General features: G+C 34.2%; 3 protein-coding genes and 1 pseudogene across 3 annotated transcripts; all 4 read left to right on the plus strand.

Annotated features, from left to right (window-relative positions):
• Positions 1-541: 541 nt before the first annotated feature.
• Positions 542-1,699, plus strand: LOC145113429 (F-box/kelch-repeat protein At3g06240-like). Its single transcript, XM_079049521.1, has one exon. It carries the CDS (start codon positions 542-544, stop codon positions 1,697-1,699), a length of 1,158 nt encoding a protein of 385 aa, XP_078905647.1.
• A 1,779-nt stretch (positions 1,700-3,478) lies between these two features.
• LOC145113431 (glycolipid transfer protein 1-like) lies at positions 3,479-6,932 on the plus strand (annotated as a pseudogene).
• A 333-nt stretch (positions 6,933-7,265) lies between these two features.
• LOC145113432 (putative F-box/LRR-repeat/kelch-repeat protein At1g11620) lies at positions 7,266-8,420 on the plus strand. The gene has a single exon (XM_079049522.1). The coding sequence runs from the start codon at positions 7,266-7,268 to the stop codon at positions 8,418-8,420; it is 1,155 nt and encodes a 384-aa protein (XP_078905648.1).
• A 5,284-nt stretch (positions 8,421-13,704) lies between these two features.
• Positions 13,705-14,865, plus strand: LOC145113433 (F-box/kelch-repeat protein At3g06240-like). The gene has a single exon (XM_079049523.1). The coding sequence runs from the start codon at positions 13,705-13,707 to the stop codon at positions 14,863-14,865; it is 1,161 nt and encodes a 386-aa protein (XP_078905649.1).
• The last annotated feature ends 332 nt before the right edge of the window (positions 14,866-15,197 follow it).

Consider the following 15,197-nt stretch of genomic DNA (forward strand, 5'->3'; position numbering starts at 1 on the left):
GCTCTAATTAAATTAAATTAAAAATGAAAGTTGGATGCTATATTTGGGTAAAGAATAATGTGTTCAGCTGTTTGTGGCAAAAACATAAACTATACTGCTATTTCTAGCACTTTACCATTGATTGGGGTACAAACATAGTTTCTGCTTTAGCCACACACAAACAAAGATTATACTTTCGAAAAAGACTACCCAGTTATAGAAATGTAGGTCCAAAGTATCGATGCTTTAATAGGAAAAAAAACTAAAATAAACTGTTGTCATATAAAGAAATATCATGTATTTTGATGTTTCTTTGCATTTAGCCCATGCATTATATAAAAAAATCTATTATATTAATTCCCGTTATAACCTGATGACGAATTACTTTTATGTTTTTATTGGGCAAAAAGAAAGAAAAAAAAAAAAGAGATAAAGAGATAGTCTTCGGTGCTTCCTTGATTTTAGCCAAATGAAATTGTATTAGATCTAAATCAGATCAAAACAATAATATAAAAAACTTGGCAAACCCTAATTCAAGCTAGCTAGCTGTCGATAATTAATGATGGCGGAGGTGGAGCTCATGACGACGGAGCTGCCTCCCGACATAATATTCACCAACATACTACCAAGGGTGACGGCGAAATATGTATTGCGTTTCAAGTGTGTTTCCAAGCAATGGCACTCCTTCCTAATGACGCCTGGGTTTCTCCAGATGCACCAACTCCATGTGAATAGCAATCCAAATGACCTAAACCAGAAGTTTTTCTTCTTAACTAGCGCAAGACCATGGGAATACCGCACCATCGACTGTGAAACACCTAAAGATGGTTTCACTGCCAGCCGCCCTTTTCCATTCCAAGTCGAAGTTGGTAAAAAAATATCGATTGTAACATCTTTGAATGGAATGGTATGCGTAGGCATTAACAAGCCTTGGCCCAATGATACAGAATACTCTGATTTAATTTTATGGAACCCTTTGACCGATGACCATAAGACGCTGTCTAATTCTAAACCCGGTTGTCCTCATCCTTACAGGGTCTATACAGATGAATATGCGTTGTATTACAGCTCTTCTGAGAATGACTACAAGCTTGTATGGCTAACCAGCGGCCGTCTTATGAGTGTCTATATATACTCTTTGAGATCCGACTCATGGAGAAAGGTCGAGTCAACTCACAACGCTGCTTCATATCAATTTCATTTGATCATGTCAAGTGTTATGTGGAACGAAAAGTTCCATTTCCTCCGTAAATTGTTTCATGAGTTTGAAGGAGCAGGTGAAAAATTATTAAATCAAAGGAGGACAGATTTTATGGGTTTCATGGTTTTAAGAGGGTGTATTCATTTGTGCGTGGCCATTATAAATGCTTCCATAGATGAGTATGATACGATTGAGTTGTGGAGTGGACATGCAGGATATAAGTGGGAAAGGGTGACAGAAGCAGAGCCCTTGTCTAGTTCTGATATTAAGATATATACTGACCTCCACCCAATACTGCACTTGGTAATCAGGAAGGGACACAACCTACTCCATAGGATGAGGAATGGAAAATGGCTCATGTATTCTAGATTTGAAGAGCATGTTTACACACTAGATGCTAGTATGGACAACCATACCAAGGACATCATGTGCTCCATTGGCTTACCTTTCTGTCCATCTCAATTTCCAGGAGCGAAATACGTGGAGACTCTTGTGTCACCCAATCAATATATGAAATGACGCGTGTAACACGTACTTTTTTTTATAACCTTTGCTTGCTCTTCTTTTGTTCGTTTTGTTATGCATGGTATTTATTGTCTTAGATGATCGAGTGTCTTCATGTTACCATACCATGTACTTAATTAATAAACAATTTTTGCTTTTACTTCACTTTAATATCTATTCAAATTTATCTTATTCATCACAACTCACTCTAATCTATATATATATATATATATATATATATATATATATATATATATATATATATATATACACACACGTGATTCTTTTTTTGGTTTTCTTGCATTCAAGATTATTATATTTTTGGGACTTAAGACATTGGCCACACTATTTTCAAAGATTGGCAATTTTAGACCCTCTAAATTCAGGGGTTGCTCAGTTGTTGGGTCGGCATGTAGTTTAGCTGTGATCCAGCACTTCTTTCAGGAAGTGATACGTGTTCTCCCCCCTCCCTTTCTTCTGGATGCTCTCATCTTCCCATAACCCTTCACGTTCTACAATACAATTTCTCCCAAAATACCACCACAACTTATACTTGACCACTCGATCAGAGCTACAGCAGGGGACTACTTCTCCTCATTTTCTCATATCACCACGGCACCAACAAAAACTCTATTATGGATTAAAGGTAAAGTATGCTATTATTTGCAACAACTTCAGGATTGTGCAATTGTCTCCATCCTTCTTATATTGACTTTTGTTGTTTGAATGATAGATTTATTGCCTGAATAAAAGGTAAAAAGAGGCCATAATATGAATAAATGAGGGAGCAATTGTAACCGTTCTTCTTAGAATTTTTATAACAATAATGGTCTTTGGTTATTTGTCGATGGTTTTTATGGTTTCTTATTTGTGTTTTCAGATTCGAACTTTGTCTATAAGGTTATTGTTGACCAAGTTATTTAATGTAGTAGCTTTCTTGTATGTCTTGAAGATTTCTATGATGATTATATATTTGTCCAAATTTGGTTAACTATATGTTGTTAGTCATAGTGTCTTTTGATATCTTTTTTTCCTAATTCGTGTATGTGTTGAACTATCTCTCTAACTATGTGTTTGTGTGTTGATATTGCTGATAACATTGTCATATGATTATGATAAAGAGAAATTACAAGGGTTCTAAAAAAAGCATAAAAACTACAAAGAATAACTATGAGATAAACCAAACTTCCCACAACAGTGCGATAAAGATTCGGATCGAACAAAGGAACATCATCAGTAGGAGAATATCGTGCATTGGTTTCAAGAGGAGTATTAAAAGTCCGATTGTCAGAGAGGCTCGCCCGTGTAAACAAGTCAGATATTATATTTAGTCTGGGAAAGAAGGTACCCTTTCTTAGACTGAGGAACCTCAATACCCAAGAAATAACGCAGCAAACCCAAATCCTTCATAGCAAATCGATGAGCTAGATCATGCTTCAAAGACTCAATACCACCATCGTCATCACCTGTAATAATCATGTCATCCATATATAAGGACAGAAGAATCCGTCCTGCACTCGAGCATCTAACAAACAAAGCAGAATCGTGATTACTTTGGACAAATCCAAGAGAGGTAATCACTGTGGAGAATTTCTCAAACCAAGCACAAGGGGCTTGCTTGAGCCCATACAAAGCTTTGCGAAGCTGACAAACCTCACCCGACCGGTGTTGAATTCCCGGGGGAGGAGTCATATAAACCTCTTCATGGAGGTCACCATTCAAAAAGGCATTCTTGACATCCATTTGAAAGATCTTCCACTGTCGAACAGAAGCAACTGCAATCATAGTACGAACATGTCGTCATATTTGCAACCGGGGAAAATGTCTCCTCGTAATCAAAACCATACTGTTGGGAATACCCTTGTGCTACAAGTCTAGCCTTGAACCGCTCAACAAAACCATCAGCTTTTGTTTATATCTTGTACACCCAACGACAACCTATCGTATGTTTCCTAGGAGGAAGAGAAATCAAATCCCATGCATGAGTCTGATGGAGAGCAGTGAGTTCTTCAGCCATAGCATTCTGCCAAAGAGGTGTTGGATATAGTGTCTAAGTCCATAACTATATTTGGTATGTACTTGACCCGACCCGACATGGTCCATTTGGGTTGCATGGCATCATGCATTTAGATAGACCAAAATGAGAGAAATAACACTTAAGGTTTATTAATATATTATAAGTTCTAATATATTAATAATATTATTTAATTAGTATTAATCAAGAATTATTTTGGAATTAATTAAGTGATCAAAAGAAGACTAATTAAATATATGAGTTGATTTTGTAAATCACCCATACTTATATAGTGGGCTAATGCTCCATGGATTATCAAGTTGGGCTAAAACCCATAGGATGCTCCATGGATGTTCCATGGTGTTTTTGAACCCATGGATCATGGAAATGAAGAGTCATGTCAAGTTAGGGCTTACTTGATGTAACCCTAATTATGACACACTATATAAGCATCATGTTGTAGACCAAAATCGACACTAGTGTGAGAACAAAAGGGCATAGCCGATTTTAGAAGTGTTCTATTTCTCTCAAGGTTATTCCAAGTGTATTTGGTGTTGTGTGAGACATTTGAGGCATCACACTTGAGGTGCTAGGCTCACAAGGTTCTAAAGGAATCCAAGCAACTAAAGGTATGTGTTTCTTTCTATCTTTTATAATTAAAAGTTCCCCATGTATGCTAGATAGGTTATGAACCTTGGAAAACCAATTTTGCATGTATCTTAGTCAAACATAGATCCAAAGTTTCTAGGGTTGCATGTACACCATAGGAGTGTTAGAATGCTCAAAACCCAACAGTGGTATCAGAGCCTAGGCTTCTTTATTTGCTACTTGATGCAAAATTGTGAAAAAACTCAATTTTTCTGCACTCTGCAGCATGAACTCGCCGAGTCCATGGGGGGACTCGATGAGTCCATAAGTAAACTCATCCTACTCATCGAGTAGGTTCATGCACTCGACGAGTAGGAGCCCCATAATGCAGTTTTTCGACTTTTCCTGCTGGAAATGGACTAGAAACATTACCCTAAATTGTTTTGGTCTTATAAAACTTATTTTAGATGGTGTCATGGTTATGCTAATCCATTTTCAATAGCTATTATCAAAATTTCAAGTTTTATATGGTTAATTTTATGATTCTTGAAATTGTTGATATGCATGTTCATGAACTTATGAGTTTAGAAGATCATATGATCCTTTTTACCCAGTTAGTTCTCAACTTTCTTTTGGAACTCTTTGAACACTTCAAAAGTTTCTTACTTATGATTCATTAAGTACATATAGACATATCTACTATAATCATCAATAAAAGTCACAAAACGCTTACCATGTCTAGTCGCAAATCTGAACGGCCCACATACATCAGTGTGGATTAGTTCTAGTAGTTCTTTGCCTCGTTCATATTTTCCTGTGAAATGCGCTTTTGTCATCTTGCCAAGTAAGAAAAATCACATACATCATTCGACTCTATATCAAATGATTCCAAGATCCTATCCTTTTGGAGATTGGAGAATCATTTCTGGTTTATATGGCCAACTCGGAAATGCCATAAACATGATTTGTTCAACATATTAGAACTGGAAGAGGCAACACTCAACACTTTTATAAATATATTGTGCTTTGTTGTTGTTACTTTTTTTGCTTTTCATCTCCAACCGTCTATAGTAAAAAGAAGCAAATTTAAGCATTTAATCCAAGATTCTAAATAATATTAGACGTGACATGGAGGCAATGTCAACTCAAGTTTTTTCGAGCCGTAACGAACCACATTGTTTGTAAGTCATAACTTAAGACGGCAATTTTGTATATAATTTATAGTTATATATATATATATATATATATATATATATATATATATATACATTATTATTATTTATTTTTATATACATATACGACTTAAGACGACAATTTCTTAAATTTTGGCGGCAAATACAAAACTGAAGCCATGATGCGTCGTGACGAGCTTTTTAAAAACTTGATTTAATCTAACCCATATCATTTACTGTTGTAGTCATTTTAGTTTTGAAGATTGAAGGGACAATATTCCCTCCTGATTTAGAAGCAATGAAACATGTCAAGTCTGAAGAAGGTGAAATGCTTTCTAAACCTTTCTTAGAAGTCTACAAACATATATTACTTGTTATCGGTAAGGTTTTTCTTTATAAGTAAGAACTACTTTGTCATGATGTTTTTCATTCATTCTAATTCTCTTATCTGATGCTAGACAATGAAACATGTCAAGTCTGAAGAAGGTGAAATGCTTTCCAAACGTTTCTTAGAAGTCTGCAAACATATATTACTTGTTATCAGTAAGGTTTTTCTTTATAAGTAAGAACTACTTTGTCATGATGTTTTTCATTCATTCTAATTCTCTTATCTGATGCTAGACAATTCCGGAGCAGCTATGACACTTGTCAAAATTGATGTTGGTTGTAACATAACAGTAAGTGTTAACCCTTTCCTTTTCTTTTAATTTTGATCTATATATTAATATATTATATTCAACTTATTTGTATATTTGATTATTTGTCTCTTCCTGCAGAGGTTAGAGAACAAGTATATCCAACCCATCTAAATTTGAGAAACTATATACAGTATGGTTCGGGTTGAGGTTGAAGCTAAGAATAGTTGCACCAATGTTCATTTGTGGCTAACTAACTAGGTGAGTTTACGATTCTACCCTCATAGTAATATATTTTCAAAAATAATTAGAAACCTCAAAACACCCTTCAGAGCGATAGACTTCATAGTAGAATGATTCCGTAACTTAATGGAGCACAAGGATGGAAGCGTGTCACAAGTTTATTCTGAAGCCTACACTAAGACACTCAAGAAATACCATGGATGGTTAGCCGGTTCAACTTTCACGATATCTATTTACTTTATTACATTATTATAATTTACAAAAAATAAAATTATAGCATCATCATCATCATTATTATTATTGTTGTTGTTGTTATTCCAAAATGGATTCACAGGTTGCAATCAAGCTTGCTCCAGATAGGAAGAAGTTCATGGATGTTGTGGGAGGGAAAGGTGACATCAATTCTGATATTGAAAATTTTTGTGCAACTTTCACACCTCTTCTTGAAGAGAACCACAAGTTCTTGGTGAGATCATCTCATTACAAACCTTCATTTTTTTATAATTTATTCCATGAAAATTATGATTTGTTTTGTTTGATTTTAATTTTAGTATGCAGGCTATAGCGTTGGTCTGGATGATATGAAAGAAAAGTAATGACAAATGATAGATAAAGTTGTTGGAATTTCTTTGTTGAATTCAAATATATATTTTATTTTTTTAATGTTTATTTCATCCTATTGTTTATTAACCTGGTTCCAGGGTTTAAACCTAGTGTAGAGTATATAATAACAGCTTGACATAAACTGACGAGGAATTATTTCTATGTATTTAACTATTTATTGAGGAAAAAAAAGAAGATATAGTCTTCAACTGCTACCTTGATTTTAGGTAAAACCATTGGAGCCAAATCAAATTGTAGATCTAAATCAAAATAATATATATATAATAAACTTGGCCAAGCCTAATCCTGGTTGTCGATAATTAAGCATGGCGGAAGTGGAGCCCATGTCGACGGAGCTGCCACCGGACATACTATTCACGAACATACTACCAAGGGTGCCGGCGAAATCTGTATTACCTTTCAGGTGTGTTTCCAAGCAATGGCACTCCTTCCTAAGGACGCCTGGGTTTCTCCAGATGCACCAACTCCATTTGAATAGCAATCAAAATGGCCAGATCCATAAGTTTCTCTTCTTACCTAGCGCAAGACCATGGGAATACCTCACCATCGACTGTGAAACACCTAAAGATGGTTTCACTGCCAGACGCCCTTTTCCGTTTAAAGTCGGAGTTGGTAAAAAAATATTTATTATAACATCTTTGAATGGAATGGTATGCGTAGGCATTAACAAGCCTTGGCCCAATGAAACAGAATACTCTGATATAATTTTATGGAACCCTGTCACCGGTGACCATAAGACGTTGTCTAAACCTGGTTGTCCTCATCCTTACAAGACTTATTTAGATCAATATGAGCTGTTTTACAGCTCTTCTGAGGACGACTACAAGCTTGTATGGCTAACCCTCGGTATAAATGTCTATATATTCTCTTTGAAATCCGATTCATGGAGAAAGGTCGAGGAGTCAACACCCAACGCTGCTGTTTCATATCATCATTTGATCATGTCAAGTGTTATGTTGAACGAAAACTTCCACTTCCTCCGTAAATTTTTTGATGAGTTTGAAGGAGGTGGTGAAAAAATAAATGATCAAAGGACAGATTTTATGGGTTTCATGGTTTTAAGAGGGTATATTCACTTCTGCGTGGCTATTATAAATTCCATAGGTGAATATGATACGATCGAGTTGTGGAGGATGAGCTCTACACATGCACAATATTGGGGGAGGTTGACGACAAAGACACAGCAGTACTTGTCTAGTTATGATGCTGACGACAACCAAGAACTGCGCTGGTTACTGAGGAATGGACATGACCTACTGCATTGGATGAGGAATGGAAATTGGCTCATGTATTCTAGAGGGGGAGAGTATGTTGATGCACTAGATACGAAGAAGCATACCAAAGATATCATGTGCTCCATTAGTTACGCTTTTCGTCCAAGTCCAGGAGGGAAATACATGGAGACTCTTGTGTCACCCAATCTATATATGAACCTAGCTTTGGTCTTCTTTTTAACCTAGCTTTGGTCTTCTTTTGTTCGTTTTGTTATGCATGGTGTAATGGTGTTATCTTCGAAGAGTACGTAGCTTGTTACCATTACGACTTAGTTAATAAAACAGCTTTGTCCGAATTGTCGTTTTGCTTTTAGTTAACTTTAATATCTATTCAAATTTATCTTATTCATCACAAGTCACTCTAATTAATCTACATAAAACTTTAAGAGATGGATTTTGGTCTTTTCCAACGATGTCAAAGGAGGTTGATTAAAACATAAAATAAATGATTAGATTAGAGGTGGCAATGGGTCCAACTGTACTGAGTTTGGGTTTAACCCATTTATTAATTGGTTTGAAAATTTCAATCCAACCCAACATTTTTATTTAAATAAGTTGATATTTCCAACCCAACCCAACCTTTCAGATAAATAGGTTGTCACCGGGTTGACCCGTTTATGTAGTTCCCAACCCAACCTATTAAATAAATTGGTTAAACTTGGATTGACCCATTTAAAACAAAACTAAATAAATAAATTAATAAATATTACACCACTAAAATTAATTATAGACTTAAATAAAATTTCAAAGTACGACAAAAGCAAAATCTCAATTTACATATACGGAGAAATTGTTCAAATAACATTAAATATATGTAATTTCTAAATGATTTTTTAGAGTGACTAATGTTGTCAGTGGCAAGAAAAAAGGTAGGAATTAGGATTCTATTTTTTTAACATAAATAATAATACAAACATTAATTTATAAACTAATACTTAGATTAATACATGATTATATTTTAATAATTATTAAATTAAATATAAATTAAAGTTAATTGGGTTGGTGGGTTGAAAACGAGTTGATAATTTTTACCCGACCCAACCTATTTAACTAAATGGGTTAGACGGGTTGACCCATTTAACTTAAATGGGTTGAAAATCTCAACCCAATCTGTTAATTTTGGGTTGGGTTCGGATTGGGTTGGTGGGTTGGGTCGATTTTTACGAGCTTTAGATTAGATATGAAAGAGAGAGGGGGTGGGGGTAGGGCGGAAAAGTTATGATGAAAAAAGAACTAAATAAAAATGATTTATAATTCACTGGTATCGAAGAAAGTAAGGTGCGGTTTGTTTTTTGAAAAAAAAAAAACATCTTCAGACCTCTTATTGTTGTGCAGCACAGTACATGCGCAACACTTTTCATCTCGTAGTTGTTTGCTTTTTAGAAGTTTTCAGAGTAAAAAACCATTGCGTGTGTTCTGTTTGGCACAACACTTGTATTGCCTCTTTCAACCTCTTCTTCTTTTTTCTTGCTGAAAATTTTTATTATATGTTGTTGAATTCTTATTTTATCTTTTTTTTCGTTCTTTTTGTTTATTCTTGTTAAAAAAAATTCATTTTTTATATTGAATAATAATAATTTCTTGATGAAATATCATTATTTTTTGTTGAAATAAAATTATTTTTTGCTGGAATATCATAAATTATTACCGAAATATAATACATTATTAAATTTTTAGTGTTAAAAAACTATTTTTGGTTTATAAAATCAGTTTATTTTTTTTTAATATCTGCAGCTACATGCAGATGTTAAGAAAACAAACACGCTTTTTATTACAGTCTGCAATCGTTTGGTCCACCTCTTCTACTGCAGAGGGTTGTAGAGATGGTCCACAGACTTTATAAATTTTTGTTTCAAAAAAACAAGCAGCACCTAAGTTGTGATTTTCACTAGATATATACAAAGATTAAATACATGAACAAGTTTTACATGTACAAAGACAATAATAATAATAATAATAATAATAATAATAATAATAATAATAATAACTAGATGGGGAACCCCCGCGTTGCGGGGGTCGGATGCGACAATTTTTTCCGTTGTTTGTTCTTTGTAAATGTTATTCGATCAACTATTTGTTTATAGTTTGAGTTGCTCATTCCTTCCCTCTTTAACTGATCTATAAATAAATAAATAAATAAATAAATAAATAAGAAATAAAAAACCATCAATGAATCTGTAAGCAAAGTAAGAAAATTGTTAGATTATTTATGTAATTTCAATTAAAAATCATAGCCTACTCATTCCTTCCCTCTTTAACTGAAATAGAATAAAAATGCAACACATTTTGACAAATTCTGGCAATGGAAATCATATATCATAAACCAAAATAACCAACATTGCATTCAAACGATAAAACGGAAAGTATATTATTGAGAATGAAAATGACCTTTCGGTAGATTGCCCTCCTGTATTCCACCTTCCACCTCCACCCACCTCCATCTCCAGGGTCCGATGATGCTCCTCCATCCATCCATCCTTTAAAGGATATGAAGCATTCATTCTTAGCCTTGTAAAGAACAGAGCATATAAAAGACGTAATAGGAATCTTTTTGAAATCTGTATATATTCAATCAGTTCCATGCCTGGTCGTTGTCGACACTCCACAAGCTTTGCATCCCAGTTGGTTTACTCCAAAATTCTAACAGTTCGGCTTCTTCAACATTGAAACAATGCTCCTTGACTTTTATATGATAACTGCAACAGAAAAACACAGAGTTAGCTATCTGAACAAATTCAGTAACAATCAAGAAAGAAACATACCTCGGATTGATTAAAAGATCCAATGTTTCATCATTTTATTTATTAGGAAAATACACAAAATTTGCATAGTTGAAACTTTGAAGGCATTTGAAGTTCTCAACATCCTTTATGCATCAAATGCTTATAAGCTCCAGGCTGATGCATTGCTTTGCTGCCACAATCTAAAACAAATATATTCATAATTTGTTTTTTTGGAAATAATATTATTAAATATAGCAAATCTACCTACAATAGAAGGAATGACAAATAATCCAGCTTGAGGCAGAGTAGTCCTAACCTATTACAAATGTTGTTGATAATTCCAAAATTACCCTTATCAGCAAAAAAAAATGTAGCATCTAACCTAACCTATTACAAAATAAAAAATTAGACAAAATGAAAAACAAAGTATAAGACATCAGGTAATTTCCACAAAAAAAAGTATAAACGAAAACTCATAAAATATTACTTCTGTAGACTCACATCCAAGTCATGTTTCATTAATACATACAACAATTTGTTCCATTTCATCAAAAGAAGGGATCATACCAAAAACATACATATTCCATGATGTTCCTTTCTGACAAATAGTCAGAAAGTGATTCCGTGCATCTCCAATCTAAAGTCTTGTTACAAGAATGATGCATCTCGTATAACATACCTGATAATCAAACTTCTAATCACAAAACCAGCCAAGAAGCATTGATTAGTTCCTCTTCAATGTGTGGGTTTGTCATACCTACAGTATATAGGTACATACTATTATTCAACAGGTAAATGTCAAAAAAAAAATCCATGATTTCTATCTATTTACATGATCATACATCCATATCTTATTCTTTTAATGAAGTATTAAATACAACGTCACCATCTTTACTCTCAGAATCAGCAAATGATTTGGCCTTCGAAGTGGATCCATCTTCAAGCACAACTCTAGCATCTGAGACCTTCCAAGGAGCTACATAAAACCTTCCATTAGGTGAAGCTAAGTGAATTTGGTAACAGATAATCAAATTTAAGGAGCACCCATGGAGTCATTATAAATTTATGATTTTTGTCATGTTCATAAAGGTAGAAAGATAAGGGTGCGATAAATCTTTAAAATTGTCATTATCTGAATGATAAAATGGGTTATGTGAAGTGTATATCATTAATAAATTTCACCAATAATAGTGATTTTTTTTATTTCAACAGATAAACTAAAAAAACCCTAAAATATAACCAATATTATAAACTGAAATTAACTGTTGCTTGTAGATTTGTGGCCCTAGTTATGGTCTAACTAAAAATCACTCAGAACAAAATCGAAATGAAAACTTGAATAGAACAGGGGTGTGCTTATTGTGTTATCCGAGTAACAATTTGTCGTTTCTTCTTCAATCGAACCTGATTGCTTCGCCATATCTCTTGTTTTTCAAAATAGCGCCAATCTTAGCATATGTCGCTCTGGACCGACAAGTTGTTTGCATTATGCAGTATTTTTTTTTATCATATCAGCATATGTTGCACTTTAGATAAATTTCTGTATAATTATCAACTTATCTGAATTTTCTATTTTATAAAATATTAAAAAAAATAAATTAAAATAACAATATGATGGAAATTAAAAAGGGTATTTCAGTCATTCGTACAAATGACCCAGGATTGGAATTGAATTCCATGACTTTGTGGAAGGGAAGTTGAATTCCTTTCGTGGTGGAATTTTCTAATTCCAGCGGAAATCAATTCCACACTTATTTTCAACTAAATGGAATGGATCTGAATTCCAGATCCCATAGAATGTAGTTGTCTTTGTTATAAGTTTTTTAGTAAGGGTATTTTAGTCATATAAAAAGATTAGTAGGTGACCATTGATCCTATAGATAGCAGGTTCATGAGTCTCACCAACTTTGTGGTGTCTAACATTCATAGCATGTTCATATTCAAGAAAAAGAAAAATATAAAATGAAACATTAAAAAAAGAGAAATATAAAAGTATCAAAAAGTATTTGATATTTTACCTTCAAATGACTTTTTTCTTAGAAAATCCATTTGTTGACCTCAGTAGGAAACTGTGCATTTCCACATTTTGCATAGCTTCCTGACTCACATGCCAACCAAATACAAATTGAATATAATCACAATCGATAAAAGACAATAAAAAGGATAGAATTGTCAATACAACAAAATAAAGTTGCATAATACCAATTGCTCTAATTAAATTAAATTAAAAATGAAAGTTGGATGCTATATTTGGGTAAAGAATAATGTGTTCAGCTGTTTGTGGCAAAAACATAAACTATACTGCTATTTCTAGCACTTTACCATTGATTGGGGTACAAACATAGTTTCTGCTTTAGCCACACACAAACAAAGATTATACTTTCGAAAAAGACTACCCAGTTATAGAAATGTAGGTCCAAAGTATCGATGCTTTAATAGGAAAAAAAACTAAAATAAACTGTTGTCATATAAAGAAATATCATGTATTTTGATGTTTCTTTGCATTTAGCCCATGCATTATATAAAAAAATCTATTATATTAATTCCCGTTATAACCTGATGACGAATTACTTTTATGTTTTTATTGGGCAAAAAGAAAGAAAAAAAAAAAGAGATAAAGAGATAGTCTTCGGTGCTTCCTTGATTTTAGCCAAATGAAATTGTATTAGATCTAAATCAGATCAAAACAATAATATAAAAAACTTGGCAAACCCTAATTCAAGCTAGCTAGCTGTCGATAATTAATGATGGCGGAGGTGGAGCTCATGACGACGGAGCTGCCTCCCGACATAATATTCACCAACATACTACCAAGGGTGACGGCGAAATATGTATTGCGTTTCAAGTGTGTTTCCAAGCAATGGCACTCCTTCCTAATGACGCCTGGGTTTCTCCAGATGCACCAACTCCATGTGAATAGCAATCCAAATGACCTAAACCAGAAGTTTTTCTTCTTAACTAGCGCAAGACCATGGGAATACCGCACCATCGACTGTGAAACACCTAAAGATGGTTTCACTGCCAGCCGCCCTTTTCCATTCCAAGTCGAAGTTGGTAAAAAAATATCGATTGTAACATCTTTGAATGGAATGGTATGCGTAGGCATTAACAAGCCTTGGCCCAATGATACAGAATACTCTGATTTAATTTTATGGAACCCTTTGACCGATGACCATAAGACGCTGTCTAATTCTAAACCCGGTTGTCCTCATCCTTACAGGGTCTATACAGATGAATATGCGTTGTATTACAGCTCTTCTGAAAATGACTACAAGCTTGTATGGCTAACCAGCCGTCTTATGAATGTCTATATATACTCTTTGAGATCCGACTCATGGAGAAAGGTCGAGTCAACTCACAACGCTGCTTCATATCAATTTCATTTGATCATGTCAAGTGTTATGTGGAACGAAAAGTTCCATTTCCTCCGTAAATTGTTTAATGAGTTTGAAGGAGCAGCTGGTGAAAAATTATTAAATCAAAGGAGGACAGATTTGATGGGTTTCATGGTTTTAAGAGGGTGTATTCATTTGTGCGTGGCCATTATAAATGCTGCTTCCATAGATGAGTATGATACGATTGAGTTGTGGAGTGGACATGCAGGATATAAGTGGGAAAGGGTGACAGAAGCAGAGCCCTTGTCTAGTTCTGATATTAAGATATATACTGACCTCCACCCAATACTGCACTTGGTAATCAGGAAGGGACACGACCTACTGCATAGGATGAGGAATGGAAAATGGCTCATGTATTCTAGATTTGAAGAGCATGTTTACACACTAGATGCTAGTATGGACAACCATACCAAGGACATCATGTGCTCCATCGGCTTACCTTTCTGTCCATCTCAATTTCCAGGAGCGAAATACGTGGAGACTCTTGTGTCACCCAATCAATATATGAAATGACGCGTGTAACACGTACTTTTTTTTATAACCTTTGCTTGCTCTTCTTTTGTTCGTTTTGTTATGCATGGTATTTATTGTCTTAGATGATCGAGTGTCTTCATGTTACCATACCATGTACTTAATTAATAAACAATTTTTGCTTTTACTTCACTTTAATATCTATTCAAATTTATCTTATTCATCACAACTCACTCTAATCTACTTATATAAATCTTTAAGAGATGGATTTTTGTCATTTCTAACCAGATGTCAAAGGAGGTTGACTAAAGGTGTGCAGAAGAACATTAGTTATGTCCTGGAAAATGTTCCAGTCCGAACTAATTTTTATATAA

The sequence above is a fragment of the Lactuca virosa genome, chromosome 5 (assembly GCF_052849685.1).
Source record: "Lactuca virosa cultivar CGN04683 chromosome 5, Lactuca_virosa_CGN04683_v6, whole genome shotgun sequence".
Taxonomy (NCBI): Eukaryota; Viridiplantae; Streptophyta; class Magnoliopsida; order Asterales; family Asteraceae; genus Lactuca; species Lactuca virosa.

Bases quoted from the DNA above. Each gene is read 5' to 3' on its own strand.
- LOC145113429 (XM_079049521.1), top strand. From the start codon at position 542: ATGGCGGAGGTGGAGCTCATGACGACGGAGCTGCCTCCCGACATAATA.
- LOC145113432 (XM_079049522.1), top strand. From the start codon at position 7,266: ATGGCGGAAGTGGAGCCCATGTCGACGGAGCTGCCACCGGACATACTA.
- LOC145113433 (XM_079049523.1), top strand. From the start codon at position 13,705: ATGGCGGAGGTGGAGCTCATGACGACGGAGCTGCCTCCCGACATAATA.